General features: G+C 31.6%; 1 protein-coding gene across 1 annotated transcript in view; it reads left to right on the forward strand.

Moving 5' to 3' along the window:
- LOC129984996 (uncharacterized) overlaps nt 1-18433 on the forward strand; it is a 295501-nt gene extending 277068 nt beyond the window's left edge. The window contains exon 4 of the mRNA XM_056094929.1: nt 14135-18433. Coding sequence (XP_055950904.1) covers nt 14135-14238 — 104 coding nt within the window. The 3' untranslated portion in view covers nt 14239-18433. The remainder of the gene's footprint in view (nt 1-14134) is intronic.
- Nucleotides 18434-18833: the final 400 nt, after the last annotated feature.

Raw genomic sequence — 18833 nt, forward strand, 5'->3', positions numbered from 1 at the left:
GAAAAGAATTTATCATATGTATAAAAATACCTAATTTCATCTTCATTATGATTAGCATATTGGGGAAATCAGATTAAAATACGAAATATTATAAATTCCCTTATGACCTAATAGCAAATACTTGGGTTTGGATTCAGAGATTTACATGGTCCAGAAGAAACTCCAAAGAGAAACCGATCTGTAAAATTGTTTCATGTAACTTAAATATTTAGAGGACGAAGGTCTTCTAACTTGGGTGGTATGAAAGTTTGAAGAAAGGAATATCAGTTAAGTCTCACCTCATCATCCAACCATAGTTCACATTCCGATTGATGTATGTCTTAAAAATAGACGTGGTACCGATTGTCCCTCATTTCAACGAATTTTGTAGTTTTTTCATAAATAATATCAAAGTAATTGTGTCATTTATAAGGATTTATACGAAATCAATGGTTTTATAGTTCATCGATTGTGATGACAATACACCTACAGAGTTTAGTATCATCTATCAAGAAAGAAAAAAAAAAAACATCATATTGGAAAATTTCAAAATATTTTGTCTTATTTATAATATTAAGAATTGTTAAGACTGATAATCGATGAAGCAAATATTATTAAGATATCAAATAACTTTTCATCGCTTCGAATTCTACCATTTTTGTAGTTCCGAGCCCAAAGCGAGTTATTCTGCATCGAATCTACTGAATGTCTTCATGTAGAAGAAATATCTATTTACAAGGCACAGCAAAAAGAGACCAATTCATTTTATTAGTTGGTAAAAAAATTGAATTTAATTTTTATAGAAATTTAATGGTTGATAAAAAAGGTTTCATTAGCTAAACTGAGTTTGCAAGAGAGACAGCATTCTTTAAAGAGCTGAAAAAGGGGGAAAGTCAGAAGACGTTTTTATAATGATCAACCTGGTAGACATACCATAAGACGAATGAGATAAATTTGAATTAAATGGAGCCATTCACAACGTTCAGAGGTATAATTTAGTAAGTTCAAGATAATCCAGTGATTCAGGTACGATTAAAAGTGTTGGAAACGCGCTATCTATGACTCATAACATCTCTTCGCTAAGCTGATTGTAAAGTAGACATTCCAAAGGATATCCATTGTAGTTTGAAACGATTTAAAATGAACAATTACGCACCGACATTAATTCATGTTCGTAACTGGAGTTAACTAATAACCATAACTGAATTATAACTGTTAACTGAATACTATTGTAATATGAAATATTTTTGTAGCGTTTTCTTAAAAAAGTTTCTTTCAACTACTGATGAAATGAAAATAATCCACAAAGGAAACATGCTTTAAATCTGAAATGTATGTTTTGGTATAATGGTTTTGCAACATAAAATCCTGTATAATTCAAACTTTCGGGAGGTATCTCCCCGAAACTTTCTCCAAGAAGAGATCTTATCCGTTTTCCTTCCTCTTAAAATTGTGGCCGCGAAAGTCTTGCACGGCATGGACGAACAGTAGTTACGAAATACATATCTTTGAAGTGAATCCAGCAATTTTATTGAGTATATCGTATCAGATGCATTTTTTCTCAACCAATTGAAACCAAAATTTGATAGGAGCTACAGTTGTATTCACAAGATAACATAGAATTTCATTGATATAAGTTACTGCGTTTAAGAGGTATTGAGTTTAAATGTATGTCAAAGTGCATGGATATGTAGATGTTCAACATTTTGACTAATTTGATACGAATCGATGTTTTAAATAATAAACCTGTAAACTAAATTTTATCCACTTTGTTCTTACATATTGTAGTTTCCAAGTTCAATTGTATTCGAACAGTCAGATAGCATTTGATAAAAAATCTACAAATTTGTTCTTACGTTCATATTCCAAATTTCATTCTTCCCACCCAAAGTATTTTTTGAGGTATTGTGTCCAAGGACAGACGGACAAAATGTGAAAAATATGTTTTTTGCAACTCAGGGAGATCTGAAAGTGGAGATTCGTCAAAATCTCGAGTTTGAATTTTTTGATGGTTACCATATTTTCTATACAAATCATATATGAGCAAGTAAAAATTAGTGTTGTGAAAGTAACGTGGAGGATAAGTGGTCTCAACTTAATGACCGGACGGTCTCAATTTCACGAAATTGACCCTATTCCCGGAAGATCCGCTATGCTCATGGTTTGGGCAATTTGGTCTGTCCGCTGTACTATGGAATGGAAGTTTTACGTTGGAATGCCATTTAAAGTGTTGCTCTTGTCAAATGACATGGCACAGAATTACGTGCCACTTCCGAAAATACTGTTTGTTTCAGTATGTTAAGGCTACCACTTTTTGACGATTCTAACTCACGAACGGATGAGACCCGGAAGGATGAGCGCCTTCCTGAAATTCTTCCTCATTCTTTGACTGATTGCCGCCCTGTTAAATACTTTTTCGTTCAATTTTTTTCCTCACGTGTATGAGAGCGTCATGTCGCTTCTGACCATATTATTTTATCTTAATTAAACATTTATTTATTGTATTTCCGCGAGCAATCCGAGTTTACTTTATTGTTAAATGTAAACATTTCATCTTCCCTCTCACACCTATTTTGACGAATTAAACCTATCCTAACGCATGCGCCAAAGCCTGGAGTATTTTAGAATCCTTTGGCAGACAATAACTCTCATGTAGTTTCAAGATTACATAAATAAATGAAACTAAAACAAGCATACCAATTTTACACAATTCTGAAAATGAATTTTTTGAAGATTACAAAATTATTTCACTTATATTTAATAAAAGCGAAAGTTTAAAAAATGCGCGGAATTGGAAAGTGGTTGCAAATTACTGTGCAGGAGAATCTTCCGCATTGACTTGTGTTAGTCAATACGGCAGATAGTTTATTCTCGCTGCAAAGATGCGGTGCGCAAACAAAGCCCCGGCTATGTTTCTCTGCATCATTTTGCATAATGGGGCCATTTTTTGAATGGCTTGCTTTAGTGGTGATTGCCGGCAGATCTTTGGGATGATGGAGGAAAATCTTCCCTCAAGAAAATGCCTTCGCGTGGTAAAACAGTGATGATTTCGCCGGCCTCCTTTCCGGTTTTTCTTTGAATTTCGCATTAAGTTCTTAATAATCCAATTGCTTAATTTTGGTAACTTGCCGTAGAATAAATTAAGAACTGGTTTTTAATTCCAAATAATATGTATTTTTGAAAAGGTCATTAGAGAAATTTAAGATACGGTAGAATTAAGAATTAAAATTTTTTTAATATTATAGGGAATATGTATTTAAATATTATACATTTTTATTTATTTGTTTTGCTTCTGAAATTCAGATGACCATGAAAAGTCTTATTTCTCTTCGTATGTTAAGAACACTATAATTACATTTTAGCTAATATTTGGAATTTATATTCCAAGATAAAAACTTCGAGTTTGAGAAATGATGGTTTATTATGTTTAAACTGTAAAATATAATCGATGTATATTCACAAGCTGGCTTGTACCATATTGTAAGAAGCGTTTAAGCTTCATATAAAGAAAATTGTGTTGCATGTTTGGGCAATTTAATTAATAATTTAAAAAGTAACACAATGAAAAGATATTTAGCGGTATGTGATGAGCGAGGATAGAACCTGGGACCTTGTGGTTTGCAGTCCAGTAACATAACCATGATACCAAAACAATTGTTCGGGTAGCAGAGCTATTAACTGGCTTATATGCTATTCACCACAGACTCTCCCTCCAGTGAGTCGGAGGTGAGACGAACGATATGGCTGTTGATTCTAATGGGCTTGTACCCAGTTGAGTAGCGCCAAGCGTTATGGCGAGCGTTTGTGGTTGCTGATGCGCCAAGTGAATCTGACAGCTTTGGGTTGCTGCGGCCTTTTTGTGTTGCTGCGTCAAGTGAATCTGACGACTTTGGTTGCGGGTAGATGGCGCCACAACAGCTGTACGAAGGTTGTAGATTCATCATCCCAGATCACCAATTTAACGGTATGAGATGAGCGAGGATAGAACCTGGGACCTTGTGGTTTGCAGTCCAGTAACATAACCATGATACCAAAACAATTCCACGGGTAGCAGAGCTGTTAACTGGCTTATATGCTATTCACCTCAGATATGAAGTACAAATGGAGAAGGAAAAAGAACCGAGATTCAAACCTCCCCGATGCCGAGACATTGAAGCATGATAATATTTTGGACTTCATTTTTCTATCTTTATTTTATTTAAAATTTATTTTTGTGTAAACAACAATGACAAGATGCCCGCACGAACACAGAAATATTTTTTTAAATCATTAATATGCACATCTGCATGAAAGCAGTTTAGAAACAATTAACACTTTTGCTCCCATGATTGATGCCTGTGATAAGGACCACTATTTAATAAAACGCTTACTTGTTTGCGCTCTCTTAATTGTAGTAGAGAAGAAAATATCCATTATGATAGTACGTATGAATCACGGGTGATTCAAATGCTGAACACCGTGTTAAAACAAGGAGATAAAACTATACATAGGTTTGTTCTACTCACAGGCGCCTCAATCTCAGGAGACACCCGAGCACAAGTCGAATGTGATTGGTTTGTCAGATCACATGACTTCAAACTATACGTCATGTAAAATCTTCTGTTGGCTATTTATCTTTCCTTTTGGCAATTAGATGCGTACTTTGGCGAAATTAATTTGGGAATAGATACCTTAGTATTACCGTAGTATTTTGTTTTGTAATTCAGTTGATTAAAATTTTACACTCACATCTGTTTTATAATAAAGCTGATATATAAGAAATCAGGTTCTGCTACATGTTTCTAAGTGTGCTTTCATTTCTATATTTGGAAAGAAAATATTATGAACTGTTATTATATAGGTTTATAAATGTTGTCTTTCAATAGAAATGAAATGCACAGATCTACAAAACTCTCACTGGATCCATTTTAACATATGTGTTCGGAACTTAAGGCAATAACTTCACAGGGAGAAGCTCTTATTTCTATATTTGCAAAGAAAATATTATGAATTGTTTTTTTATAAAATGCGTTTAAAATAACTGTGTTTATTTATAAATTTCAACGCCGCGTAACGCACATTTGAATTCTATGCTTATTCCTTATCCTTGCAATACGAAACAATGCTTACCGCTTCGCAGATAAAAATTGGTTACTGTAAAATTGGCGGGAAACGAATTTGGCGGTTTTCAATTCACTGATCTGACAAACCAATCACATTCGACTTGTGCTCGGGTGTCTCCTGAGATTGAGGCGCCTGTGTTCTACTCGCGTCAAATTCTACATTGACGGCGGACTTTTGAAGTCACGCGAGTGAGAGTGATATGGCAGTGAATGGACTAAAAGTATTGTTGAAAAATATATTAAACATATTGGTAAACGCGTGATTCGCCTATGACACACATCTATTATCTAATTTGCTCACAAACAATATCTAATTAGAATTTTCTCTTGTATTCTATAATTAAGAAATAGTAAAGAAGGCGTCATCTATTTTGGTATATTATCTTAATCGCGGACATAAACCATGCAGCACATATATTATAATTGCATATATATATTTGATGATGATTATGTCATGTCCACGTTGCCACGGAAAGGGGTTGCAGTAGCTTCTGAGGGTAAAGAACCCTGAGCACCCGAGGGCAGAAGTCTGACTTCTAGCACATGAAACTCACACACATTCGCTTGCACAACCCCTTTTTACAGGGGGGCACATTCACACCCCTCACAGAAATATATATCTATTTAAATGCATTAAAAAAAAGAAAAATTGTACAAAAATAAAATTGGTATCATTGATATACTGTCATTCTTAGTTTTAAAATAGTGAAAAATAATTTTTGAGCAATAATAATATTCTTTCTGTTGATAAAATTTTTAATATTACTTAAATTTAAAATTTCATCTAAATTTTACTATATTATTTCGTATTAAGTACTTGCTTAACTATACATTTTTCATTTAATTTGCAATTGATTATAATTGTTTTACTTGCGTTTTCTTTCATTTCATAAAATACTTGAGTGAATAATGCTAATAATATTGCTTCAGAAATTAAAACCATAAAATTATCATTACAAATACATTGGAAATTTGTATAGGTACATATACACAAAAATAAATTCACCATTGCTGCTTATTCTGTCAATAATTATGAACAAGCATGCATCATATCGATTAGGAAAATGTCCACTCGAAAATATTTTAAATATTCACTATCTGCGTCAATCGAAAAATTCATCAATTTAAATTACAAATGTTTGCAGATAAACCTGAAACACTTCGTTGTCACCAAAAATATTTATTTATTTTTAAACAAATAGTTCTGCGAGTAATCGACCTCATGTACAAATCAATATCTGCTTTTATCAATATTAACGAAATTATAAATAAAATCCCACCATTACCAAAGCGACTCCAATACTTTAGTGATGCCAAATTCACCATTTACTCGCCAAACATTGAAAACATTAAAACGAGCACCACCTTGAATCGTCATTAGTAAACAAAAATCTTTATACACGTGTTCTTTTTTTTATGGTTTCGAAAGACATAAATGTCGAAACCGAATAAAATCAAACATTGTTTTCGATTCCGATTACAAGACAAATATATAAGTTAAACGATATGCCACAGGGCGAATTTGCAATAGTATGATGCTTCACTTGGTTAAATACGTAAAGATCACATCTGTATTAGGGCTTATTTAAATAAAAGTTAGTATATTATCTTGATAAATAAACGATACAATAATTTTGATAGATAAACATTACATTGTTATTCTGCTGTTATTTAATGATCTTGCATTCATTCATCTTTTTCAGAATATCCGAAAACGGTGCTCTGGTGTAACAAGTAAATACTTTATATCCTATGTAATAAAGGTTTTAATGTGTTCTTACTTTATTCTTGACAAGTACAGAACTATTGACAAACTCATAATTAATACCGCTATCGTATTTTTACTATCTCGTATATGAAATACATGAAGAGAAAGTAATCGTTAGTTCAGCTATATTAACGACCCCATTTGGGAGTAATTCGAAACCTTCCAAGCTTTCAAACGGACTTTATATTTTTGAACCCCAGGTCAGATGATAAGGACGACACCTGAGCTGGTATCCCCTTCTCGAAACTTCCGTATCACACCAACGGCAGAACATTTAGTTCACAAAGTCAGATTTGACGTGTATCAGGGCTGCATACACGACGTATTTTTAGTAAAATCGGGTCTTAAACTTGGAAACCTCCGACTCCGAAGCCGAGACTTACAACTAGGTCACCGCGCATTTTGTAATCGCTAAAAATTTGGATCACTATATTTTGGTTATCTCCATTTCCCAGACCCCCTTGAGTCCGAAAACTCATTTTTGGATTTATGTCTGTCAATATGTGAATGTATCTCAAAACTGCTGTGAGCTGAGTGAATGAATTTTGGCATATTGTCTTCACACCAAATTTGTTCATTGCTGTCAAATATTGAACAAAATCTATTAAAAAGAAGTCCGAACACATGAACGAAGCCCTTAGTCACATGAACATGATAACTAAGAAATATAAAGAACTAGATATATGAAGTAAAGCACACAGGTTTAGTATCGATAATGTAAATCCTCATCAAATTTAGAGCCAAATCCATCACGTGATATACTTTTACGTATGTATAAAAGATAATTCAAAAAAGGAACAAGTTAGCTAAATGAATTTTGACTAATGGCATCTAAAGCGTAGATTATCATCAATTTTTGAACTAAATCTGTCGAAAGTTTGATCGCTATAGACCTGTATGTTCACATAGTGTCTTGTTTAGTTTAGTTATATTAACCTCCCCTTTGTAAAGCAACACTAGGGCTATTTAGGGACGGACTTCGTAATTTTGAACCGCGGTCAGATGACGAGGACGACACCTGAGCTGGCACCCCCTCCCCCTCTCCACACCACATTAATATTTTAGTGTAAAGTATGCAAAGTATATAAACTGTATATTATACAATGAGAAGTCATCAAAATATTTGAACCCCTGATTTCGATGATTCTAAGCGTTTTGGATTTCCCTAAATAGGAAAAACATATATTTAGAAATATATTTTTATCTGTTTTTAAATCGGCAGTTTAAAAATACCTTGAGACAGACGAGTAAAATTTGGTATGTGGTTTTGACATCAGATTAGTAGATTTTAATTAATTTGCCCGAATATAAGTTAACATGATGATTACAAAATGAGAAGAGCAAGTTGAATAACATTTGGTTCATAGATTTACGATTTAAATGTAAATTTTTATTACATTTTGATCGTTTGTCTATCTATACTTTCATATGCATTTGAACGTGATTACTCGAAAACGGAACATTTGGATAAATGAAATTCAGTATACAATTTTTAAATCTAAAGTGCAAGCTCTTATTTAATTTTGAATCAAATAAGTCAAACCTTTTACAGAGCATCGACCTTTAAGGTTTAGGTTTAGTTATATTAACATCCCGTTTAAAGCAACACTTCGGCTATTTTGGGACGGGCCTCGTAATTTTGAACCGCGGTCATATGACGAGGACGACACCTGAGCTGGCACCCGCTTCTCCACACCACACCAGCGGGAGGACGTTTGTCCTGACGTATTTAGCGTGCAACAGACCCCCTTACACGACGGTTCTTCGGTGGAATCGGGTCTCGAACCTGAAACCTAACGGCTCACGAGCCAAAACCTTACCACCAGCCCACCGCGGCCCTGTTCACATAGTGTCATAAGCGTGATTACTCAAAGATGTAATGATTTAAATAATTGAATTTGAAATGCGAACTTTTGCATAAAATTGTAGTTATATATCAGATTTTAGTATAATCGGTCTGAAAAAAAATACGAAATATATATTTGATATTTTGGTACTCGTGTTTTAACACCATGTCAGTGATTCATCGCCAAAAACGAAACACTAGATTCAGTAGAAGCCTAAATTCACCATATTGATCAGTTCTATTATATTATTCATCAATAGAATGCAGTTGATGCACAAGTATTGCTTTTATTTCCTACATTACTAAGCACACAACTCTCCTGCTTGAAACATAAACTGAGCACTAGTGGCGTTCACAGCTTTGTCCATGGCCTACAGTTTTGTGCAAGAATAGGAGAATAATGCCCTTATTAGCAAAGAACTTCTTAAGACATTTTCCGATGGTTTTATGTCAATTTCTCGTTGGTTTCATTTTTTAGATAAATTTTAGTTTAACCTTAACAGCCAGTTAGAGGAATCGCTATGAAATCTACTTGAATGCTCTCAACTATCAACATTATTCCCTCCCCCATATAAGAATCGTGGAACTGTTCCAAAGTAGTGATTGGTACAAGTACTCAGTTTTTATTTTCAGAGTCCCACACATGAGTGTTTTGTACAAAAAGAGAGTGAAATCCAATATGCATATTTTACCTCCCTTTTATTAACAGATGGAAATCAATATTTTATACAGAACTATAATTTCATTACACGATTATATACCAAATTTCATTTATCTAAATCGATGCATTTACTTATGCATTTATATCCATGTGAATTTATAGACAAATAGATGGTAACTCCGGAGACAGATTTGAGAAAATATTTCATATGAATCTTATACATATACTTAAAGCTTAATGTATATGCTTTATATATGCACTTAATACTTAATGAATATGCTTAATGCATGCACTTAATACTTAATGAATATGCTTAATGTATGCACCTAATATTTAATGAATATGCTTAATGTATGCACTTAATACTTAATGAATATGCTTAATGTATGCACTTAATACTTAATGAATAAGCTTAATGCATGCACTTAATACTTAATGAATATGCTTAATGCATGCACTTAATACTTAATGAATATGCTTAATGCATGCACTTAATACTTAATGAATATGCTTAATGTATGCACTTAATACTTAATGAATATGCTTAATGTATGCACTTAATACTTAATGAATATGCTTAATGTATGCACTTAATTTTCTATTTATAGATTTTACGATTTGTAGTTATTCATTTTCTTTCACAGACAAACTTCGTTACATTACAGCATCGAATTCACATACAAATTTCCTAATTAATGAACAAATTTACAAATTCGACATAAAGAACACATATCAAAATTCAAATTTCATTAATTTAAAGCGTTTTTAAGTAATTGAATTCACAGGCAGACTTAAGATATAATTCTATAAATGTATTTGTTTTTATGAACATAAAGAAGGTTTGAAATATGGAAATTAATCAAAATCTCGAGTCTGAATTTTTTTTTATAGTAAAATATTTTCTCTTTGAACATTTCGCATACGAAAACTTAAAAAGTAATGCAGAACCGTCGGCAAATATCGTATCTATTTTTTGAACCTTAGACAAATATCACCTATCATATTTTTAATCAATTTTCATTTATTCCTCTTAGGTATATCTGCATAAAAAAGAAAAAAAATCTTGAGATTGATTCCATTTTGCTCTTATAAATTGCTTCTTACTACAAGGCTTACTAAATAATTGTGCGTTGATTTGATGCCTTTCTATGAGAATCTAAAACATTGCTTCTGACTTTATGAATGGATTTTTATTGTCTGCTTATTTGCCTTAGAAGCAAAGGCGACTTTCATCTTGGTGTTATTGATCATTTTCAGAGACACTCGAGATATCGCTTTTTGCTAAATAAATGGCTGTTTTGGGAGTTTTGACTGCCATCATTATCATATTGGCTGTTACATTTCCCTTCTTCCGCCTTACATTAGAGTTACTTTCAGAGAGACCTGAGACACTGTTTTGCCATTAGGAGTATTTTGTAACTCGTTGTCTTAATAAATAACTCCGGTCACAAACTCTATATCATTATTATTGGATAGATTATAAAAAAAACGGCAAAACTGCTTATAAGATTTTAAGTAAATATTTGCGAAGCTTTGATATCTAGATTAATTCTATCGGCTATCGTATTTTTTTGTTTTTGTTTTGTTTTATAATTATCATGCGAGAACATGAAACTGTTTTGATTTTGGATGGGGTTCTTCAAGCCTCAAAATGCACGGGCAGAAAATTGGACATTTATGGCTTTTGAGGCATCCATTTTTCGATTCTAGAGTTATTAGGAAATGATAAAGTAGGTTGTCACATTTGGCGACGCATGGCCAACAAAAAGTTACAACTTGGCGCGAATGTCCGTAATATACCGGATTCTCCTGTCTGGCCAATAAACAGTAGGGTCATAAGAAGTTATCGCTCGAAGAAGCTCAGAAAAGAAAATGGGAATGAACGCGAAACAGTGAGGAGAGATATCGAAAGTAGTATACATTTTTTTTTTCTAGCTGGCAATAAAAAGTTTTGGAGCTCGAATGATTTTGAGCTAGAAAAAAAAACGCTGCTTTACTTTTAGGAAAGCGATGGGGTTTTTTTTCGGGGAGGGGGTGGACGATTGCGCAATACAATAGTCACGTGATCATTCCAAACCTGTTTCAACCAGAGTTTAACAAAAATATCTGGTCTCGATTAAAGTTGGAATTACTTTTAAGTTAGTTTTGGAGCTCAAACGATTTTGGGATGAAAAAAATACATTTTCTAAATATCGGCGCATGCGTAAACTGATAGCCACAGAATTGTTTCAAACCAGTTTAAACTGATTGACGACTTAATCAAGACAAATAATGACGTAAAAAATAATGTTCTCACATAATAAAAAAATTGCGATAGCAGATTTCAATTTTTTAAATTTATATTTTAATAACCGTATGTTTTCATCTGAGTTATTGTCCTTTGCAAATAGATCTGAGACACTGGTGTATTTATTAGTAGTTAGTAGCATTCTGTCTTAAAGATGGCTTGACCGCAAACTAGTATTTGGATTATTTGACAAACAAAACTGTGACACAGCTTTCTCTTTTTAGAAAATTTCAAAATAATTATTTACGAAGTAACTTAGAAAGTGGAAATCAGCATGCGGCTGTTTGAAGTCGAATAGCATAAGATTTACACGTAGCCATCCCTCACTGGAGTGCATCTCAGAAATGAGAATGAGAAGCTTACGGTATGGTGATATGTTCTCGCCACCTTGGTGGATGCAGAAATGATGAGGGGTCGATTAATCCCTACCAAAGACGGGACGTGCTGCTAACGAAAAGGGTTGTATCGTGGCCGGTAATGGACCTTAGGACTCAACTTTAATTTCCGTCAATGCATTCGCAGCGGTCGGGTCATTCAAATTTAATCTGAATGCTTTTAATTAGGTGGGACTGAATGTTTGTTTATACTTAACGTTTACAATCATGCTAAATCAAATTTGGATGTCAGCTCAATTTGAGTTCTCTTCGATAGAAAAAAAAAATTTATCCCTATTTTTTTTTCAAAATAAATACATAATGCAAGGTATTTAGCAATCACCAATATCATGTCTAGGGTCATGTCATGTCTGTTTAGAAAAGAATCCAATGCCTCAGGATTTTATTTCATTGCTGATGCGAGTATATTAATAAATGAAAAACCTCGAAGTATTTTGAAATAAATGATTTTTTTTGTTTTCATTTGATTAATAAGAGTCACGTATTTGAACATATTCAATCTCAAATCTAACATTGTTTAAATTATGTTAGAACATTATTCTCTGTGTCAGAATGTTATTATTGACATTATTCTCTCATTAATATATAATTCATAAAATTATTATATTATTAGAATTAATAAATCCTTATTCTTATCATTTTTCATGCTTTCTGATTCAATGCAGATCACTGTGGTTCAATTCATTCGGTTTCTGTTCATTCGGTTACCTGTTTTCAATGTTCTAGAAGGTTCTAATTTTTTTTTACCACTTTGTTTAAAATTACTTGTAAGTTAATTTTTTTATATACGAGATACTAAATCTAGTATTTTAAGAGATGGCCATAACCAAACTCATCACTTCAGCTTTTACATAATATTTGTTACCAAGAAACTGCCTATATTGGTATTAAATAAAAAAAATCAATAAAAAATGCCTTGTTTTAAAATGACGAAGGGTTAAGGTGAATTTTACAATGTTTAATCCTGATTATTTAATAGAATGCATAGAAATATCGGAATGAAAGAATTAAAAAATTGAAAATAATGACTTAAGTTCAATACTGATGGCGCTCGAAAATCTTAAAACATAAAGAGACATGATGTTAAAAATTGACAGTTTTTTACCAATTATTTAAAGGTTTTATAATTTTTCCTTTCTTTTGTTTCGGAACGAGAATTTGGAGGAATATTAAAGAGTTTTTCTTAAAATGTTGACCTACTTCTCGCTTAACAGGATGATAGGCGTACTGGAAGATGAAGAGGAAGGTAGAGATTGACCACTTTATGGCTTCTTGTTTGCGACCGAACTACCCCGCCATCACTGAACGAGACAGTATCGACAGGATTTGTTGTGACAGACTACAGTCTTTAATATAATCCAACCATATTACTGGACCGATTCTCCGAACTGGCATTCTCTTCGAGATGGTTGGCCCTAGGCCACAGGTGGTCAATCCCTGACCTTCCTCCTCATCTTCCTGTACGCCTATCATCCTTTTTTACGAGAAGCATTCAACATTTTGAGAAAACCTTCTCAAAATTCTTTGTATTCCTCCAAATGTGCGTCCCACAACAGAAGAAAGGCATACACTTTTAAGCATTCAATTTTTAGAGAAAAACTGTCAAATTTCAATATGTATTTCAGTGTTTTAAGATTCTCTGGAATCATTAGTACTGTGCGTAAGTGACCACTTTGTGGCTGGGGGCCAACGCATCAAAAGAGTTGCGAGTTCCGCGAATTGGCAGGTGTTACGGAAGGGTTATGATAAAAAGAGCAGTCGGCCACAACAAATCCTATCGATACTGTTTCTTTCAGTGGTTGAGGGGTGGTCGGCTGTGCACAAAAAAAAAAGCCTTATTCTGCTCCAAACCATTCTGAAAAATTTAGTTCTCATTTGTTACCTTATATTGCAATCTTTTGCTTTAAGACTTGAGAACATACCTTCTCATTATTAAATGACTACCCATTCCTAATCACAAAATAATCTTGATTCTCCACTTGATATCAATATTATTTAAACTTGAAAATATTATTTCTTTGAAAATAGATGGAATTTGATTTTTTTCCCCTTATTCAGTGAACACACCCACTCATCTTTTGATCCTTCTTTTGCAGACAGACCAGAAGAGACGCCCGAGAACGCTGCTCATCTCCTCTGTCCGTGGTCTCGCAGGCAGATTCTGTGGACGATGGTCTTCATCCTCGTCTTTTGCCAATAACCAAGTTGCCATGTAATATTAATTATCCATTGTGCCTGAGAACGCAATAGTCGCTTTTCTGAAGCCTGAGAACAGGTTTTGGCTTCGGACCAGCAAAGGACGTTGGAAAAACAACAACTCGCCCTTTCTTCCAAGAGGGCCCCAGCAGTCTCTGGGGCCTCTTTTCGGGAAGGATGTGGGGGCTAGGAAATTATTCTTAAGGGTGCTTTGTAGACAGCGATGGATTTTCTCATCTGAGGTGGACAATGGAACGTTGCAGTTTCAACAAGAAGCCGACGAATTATAACAGCAAAACTATCGTGAAACACTTTTAAAAAGGAAGCATTTTCATTTGGGATTATTATCCAAACTGTTGAATAACGACATATATTGATAAGTTCTTGTGCTTTATCACTTTTCTTACCATTTAATTTGTTCTTTGTTGTTGTGTAACATTTCACTCGCGATGGCTTAGTTGAAATTAGTACAGAGGTAGACGTGACACATATTTATTCATGTATGGGTAGAATGCTCAAAATGCTAAAGCATTTTTAAGACCTTGGACATTTATTTTCGAGTGGGCCAGTGCTGTGTTTAAGAATACCGAATTCAGTAACAAAACATCAGTCATTTAAAATCCAGATCGGAAAGTATAGATGGAAGATTTGGCCACTTTGTTTACAATCTTAAATGAAGTTAAATGCCATAAATGTTACATCTGGAAACTTTGAATTTAAAAAAAAAAAGAAATTTAAATATAATCATGCGCTTAAACTTTTTAAAATTAATGAAAACAATATGAGACAAATGTAATTCAGAAAATTATACTTTTCTTACAAATAAAAAAAGATGTAATTTACAGCATTCAAACAGGAAAACACAATCTAGTATTATATGTTTTTATATATTAGGTATACATTTATTTAGGTATTTATATATTAGGTATACATTTGATAAAATCATAGAAAATAGTAAAAAATTAATATATTGAGCATTGCTTAAATACTTTTTCTGTATTAGGTTGGTCAAATCATAAGCAAATAATAATAAACGTTCTACCATAACAATTTTTCGAAATAAAAAAATAAAAATTTTAGGGTTTTCTTTTTAATTTAATATTTTTTCTTTATTTTGATGTATTTTTACATCATACCAATATTAAGAAACAAAAAAAAATCTATAAAACCCAAATAATATTTTTTAAAATAATTAAACAGAATATTCTTTTTTTATGTTCGGTAGAAATTTTTATTGAATTTCGTATGATAAAACTCAAATCTAGAACTATATTTCACTAGCAATGTAATTCGCAATTAAATCTGGAATATCGTAATGTTAATTTTTTATTGTTTTTTCTTTAAATAATAAAAGTAAACCTAATAGTATTGTATTATATTTTATTAAATGAACATTTTACTTTTAAACATCCTGATGAATATTTAAAGGTACTATTCAATTTATGGCAATCGTGATATTATGACCTGACGCATCAGAAAATATTTCGGAGGTTAAACTCATGCATCGATTTATTTAGTTAGAGCTGAAATTCATAAATTGTAACTTTTCTAATCTTTTTAAAATATTTCCTTTCAAAATACACTATTATTTTCACTTAAGCTTGTTTGGATTATGATATGGCGACAAATACAATGTATACAAACATTCAATATTCAGAGAACTGTTTCATTATTACAGAAAAATATATCGATAAATTTTGAATTAAGCTATCAGACAGGGCCTGTTCTCACATCACCTAAAAAGATACTCCTGGTATGAACTGGTCGTGTCTCGTAATACAGCAAATAAGTTAAATACGGAGGAAATTGTAACTCTTAAATACAATGTTCTACTGAGCTCTAAGAAAATAGGATAATTTTTATTAATAATTTTTTAAAAAATGTTTTAACTTGAAATACACCTTAATTTGAGTTTTTATGATGCCGCGAGTATTTTATCAAATGTTGTTCTATTTTTGTTAAACAATGAGTTTACTCAAACTTTGTTCATTGTAAAGTGATAAGTAATAGTAAATCCATGTTCATATACTTTATTTTTGGCATTATGGTACTCTTTGTTGCATTCATCTCCAAATAATTTAATTACAAGTTAAATTTTAAAATAATTATTAAAAATATTTACAATAAATATTCACGAATTTCAAATTAAAAAATTTTTTCATGGAAATAAAATACTTGAAGTTTTCCCTTCTTACAGATAGAAATAAAAAATATTTTTTATTTGCTTTAAAAAGACATCAAAGAACTTTTATTAATGATTCAAATTATTTCAATTTCAAATGTATCCCTTTCCTCGAGAATACTTAATAGAAACCAGGCCCCAAAAATAATAATTTCCAAATTTTACAAATGCCAAACCTCTTTCAGTTCTTTAGAAAAATTACATTATTAAATTATTTCAGTCCGAATAATTAATTTTTAAAATAAAGTGACTGAATCAACATAAAGAAAATATGTCTTAAAGATTTTTCACTTTTCATTTTAATTCTTTGCTATAATTAAAAAATGAATTGCCTCACGAATTCTATCAAAAATGTCATTAGAAACTCTCAAACAGTATAAAATTACAAGCAATTTTTGTATGCTGTAAAATAATTTAATCCTTTCCTGTAAAACAGACACAGCTAAAACAGGGTTTTTTCGACATTTAGTACTGTAAATTTATTTTAATTATATCATCTCGCATTACTTCGTTGCCATTTATTTATGAGGTAATTAAAGTTTTGCTCTGCATGAAAAAATTTTAAATAAAATTTAATAAATAGATTTTAAAATAGTGATAAATTCATGTTGTATTATTTAATTTAAAATGAGGATTTTAAAAAATTATATCATTTTATCAAATTATATGTACATTTTAAAATTCTTTTATGTTAACTAAGAAAATAGGAAGGGGGGGGCTGCATTTCTTGCAGATCATAAATATTTTAATGTCGTAAAGCAGATTGTTTTGCTACGAATTTGCAATAAATATGCTACTCTGCCTTTTAGCTTGTGTCAAATAACTCAAATTAAAAAATAAAAATTTATGTTCGAATATGAAGAAGGCAAAAGAATATGAACATATACTAATAGTATACAATTGGAATAAATGATGTATTGTACATAATTTTTTTGTTTGTTGATAAATAGCACAGGTTTATTTAAAAAGTAAAAATTATTATTTTAAAATTTATTATTAATTAAAAAACTATCATTATCAAAAATTATTATTAATTATAAAAATCATTAGTAGCAAAAATTATTAATAGTAGTGAAAATTATTATTAGTTGTAAAAATTATTATTAATTATGTGAAAGAAGTAAGTTACAAATATGTAACAGCAATTCCAATTTACATAATTATTCCACTTTCTGTGAAGTTATTATTTTGCGCGTTCTTGTAAAAAATCGCACTTAAAAAAAAAGCATTATTACATTTTTTAAATGTAATTTTAGTAGCTTTTGGTAGATAAGTGGACTTCAAGATTAAAATAAAAATAATTTAAGAAATTATATGCATTTGTATCGATAGAACACCAAATGTTAAGTTTCTTTACTACAGACAATACAAGTAATTATAATTGGAAAACAGAAGCCACAATCTTGAATATCTACAATACTTCCCAAACAATTTATGAACAAAATAAGGCATAAATAATAAAAATAATTACTTTAAATAATTATTTATTAAATTTATAGGGAAGGGCACTTTTAATAACTTATGAAATGAATATAATCTAAGGAATTAAATATACATTTTTTTTTAAGGATTTACATATAATCTTCGAAACTCCGAATTGGTGTATGTTATTTCTATGTTTTAAAATGTTTTTTTAAAGTTCTTTAAGTGTTTAAAAACATTAGTGATATACATATATATATACAGAGTTGGTATTTGATTATCTTCACTGAAATATTTTAATCGATCTGACAGTAATGACAACTGAAAACAAGGATTTGATCTTTTGAAATTTTCATTTAAGAAAAAATCCAATATCTTCTGAATTACTATGTCTATGAATTCATAAAAAAATGAAAAGCACGCTGCAACTCTCTCGGTATTCTCAAACGTGCAGAAGCAAGTCTTTCGAAATGTTAGCTTTATTGTATATAATCTTATATCTGTAAATTTCTGTTGTTGTGTGAATAGAGATAAAGACTGTATAAAATATCAGACCGCATTTTGCAAAGAAAATAAAAATTACGTTTTTGTTGAACGATTTGTTTTTTTTTTTTTCATTGACTCAAAAAGGCTTAGTTTAGTTTAGTTTAGTTTAGTTTAGTTTAGTTTAGTAATATTAACGTCCCGTTTGAAGCAACACTAGGGCTATTTTGGGACGGACCTCGTAATTCTGAACCGCGGTCAGATGACGAGGACGACATCTGAGCTGGCACCCCCCTCTTCACACCACACCACACCAGCGGGAGGAGACTCAAAAAGGCTAGATTACGAACAGAGTAAATCTTGTAGGTGAATTGGCCATCTTGTAAATTTGAGAAAAAAAAATTAGGTTATTAATTTATTCGATTAGATTTATAGGGAATTTTTTGAAAAAAAAATTTTAATTGTTATATGACTTTTTTTTTATTATAAAAATAATATGATGAATAAAAGTG

This window comes from Argiope bruennichi, chromosome 9 (assembly GCF_947563725.1).
Source record: "Argiope bruennichi chromosome 9, qqArgBrue1.1, whole genome shotgun sequence".
Classification (NCBI taxonomy): domain Eukaryota; kingdom Metazoa; phylum Arthropoda; class Arachnida; order Araneae; family Araneidae; genus Argiope; species Argiope bruennichi.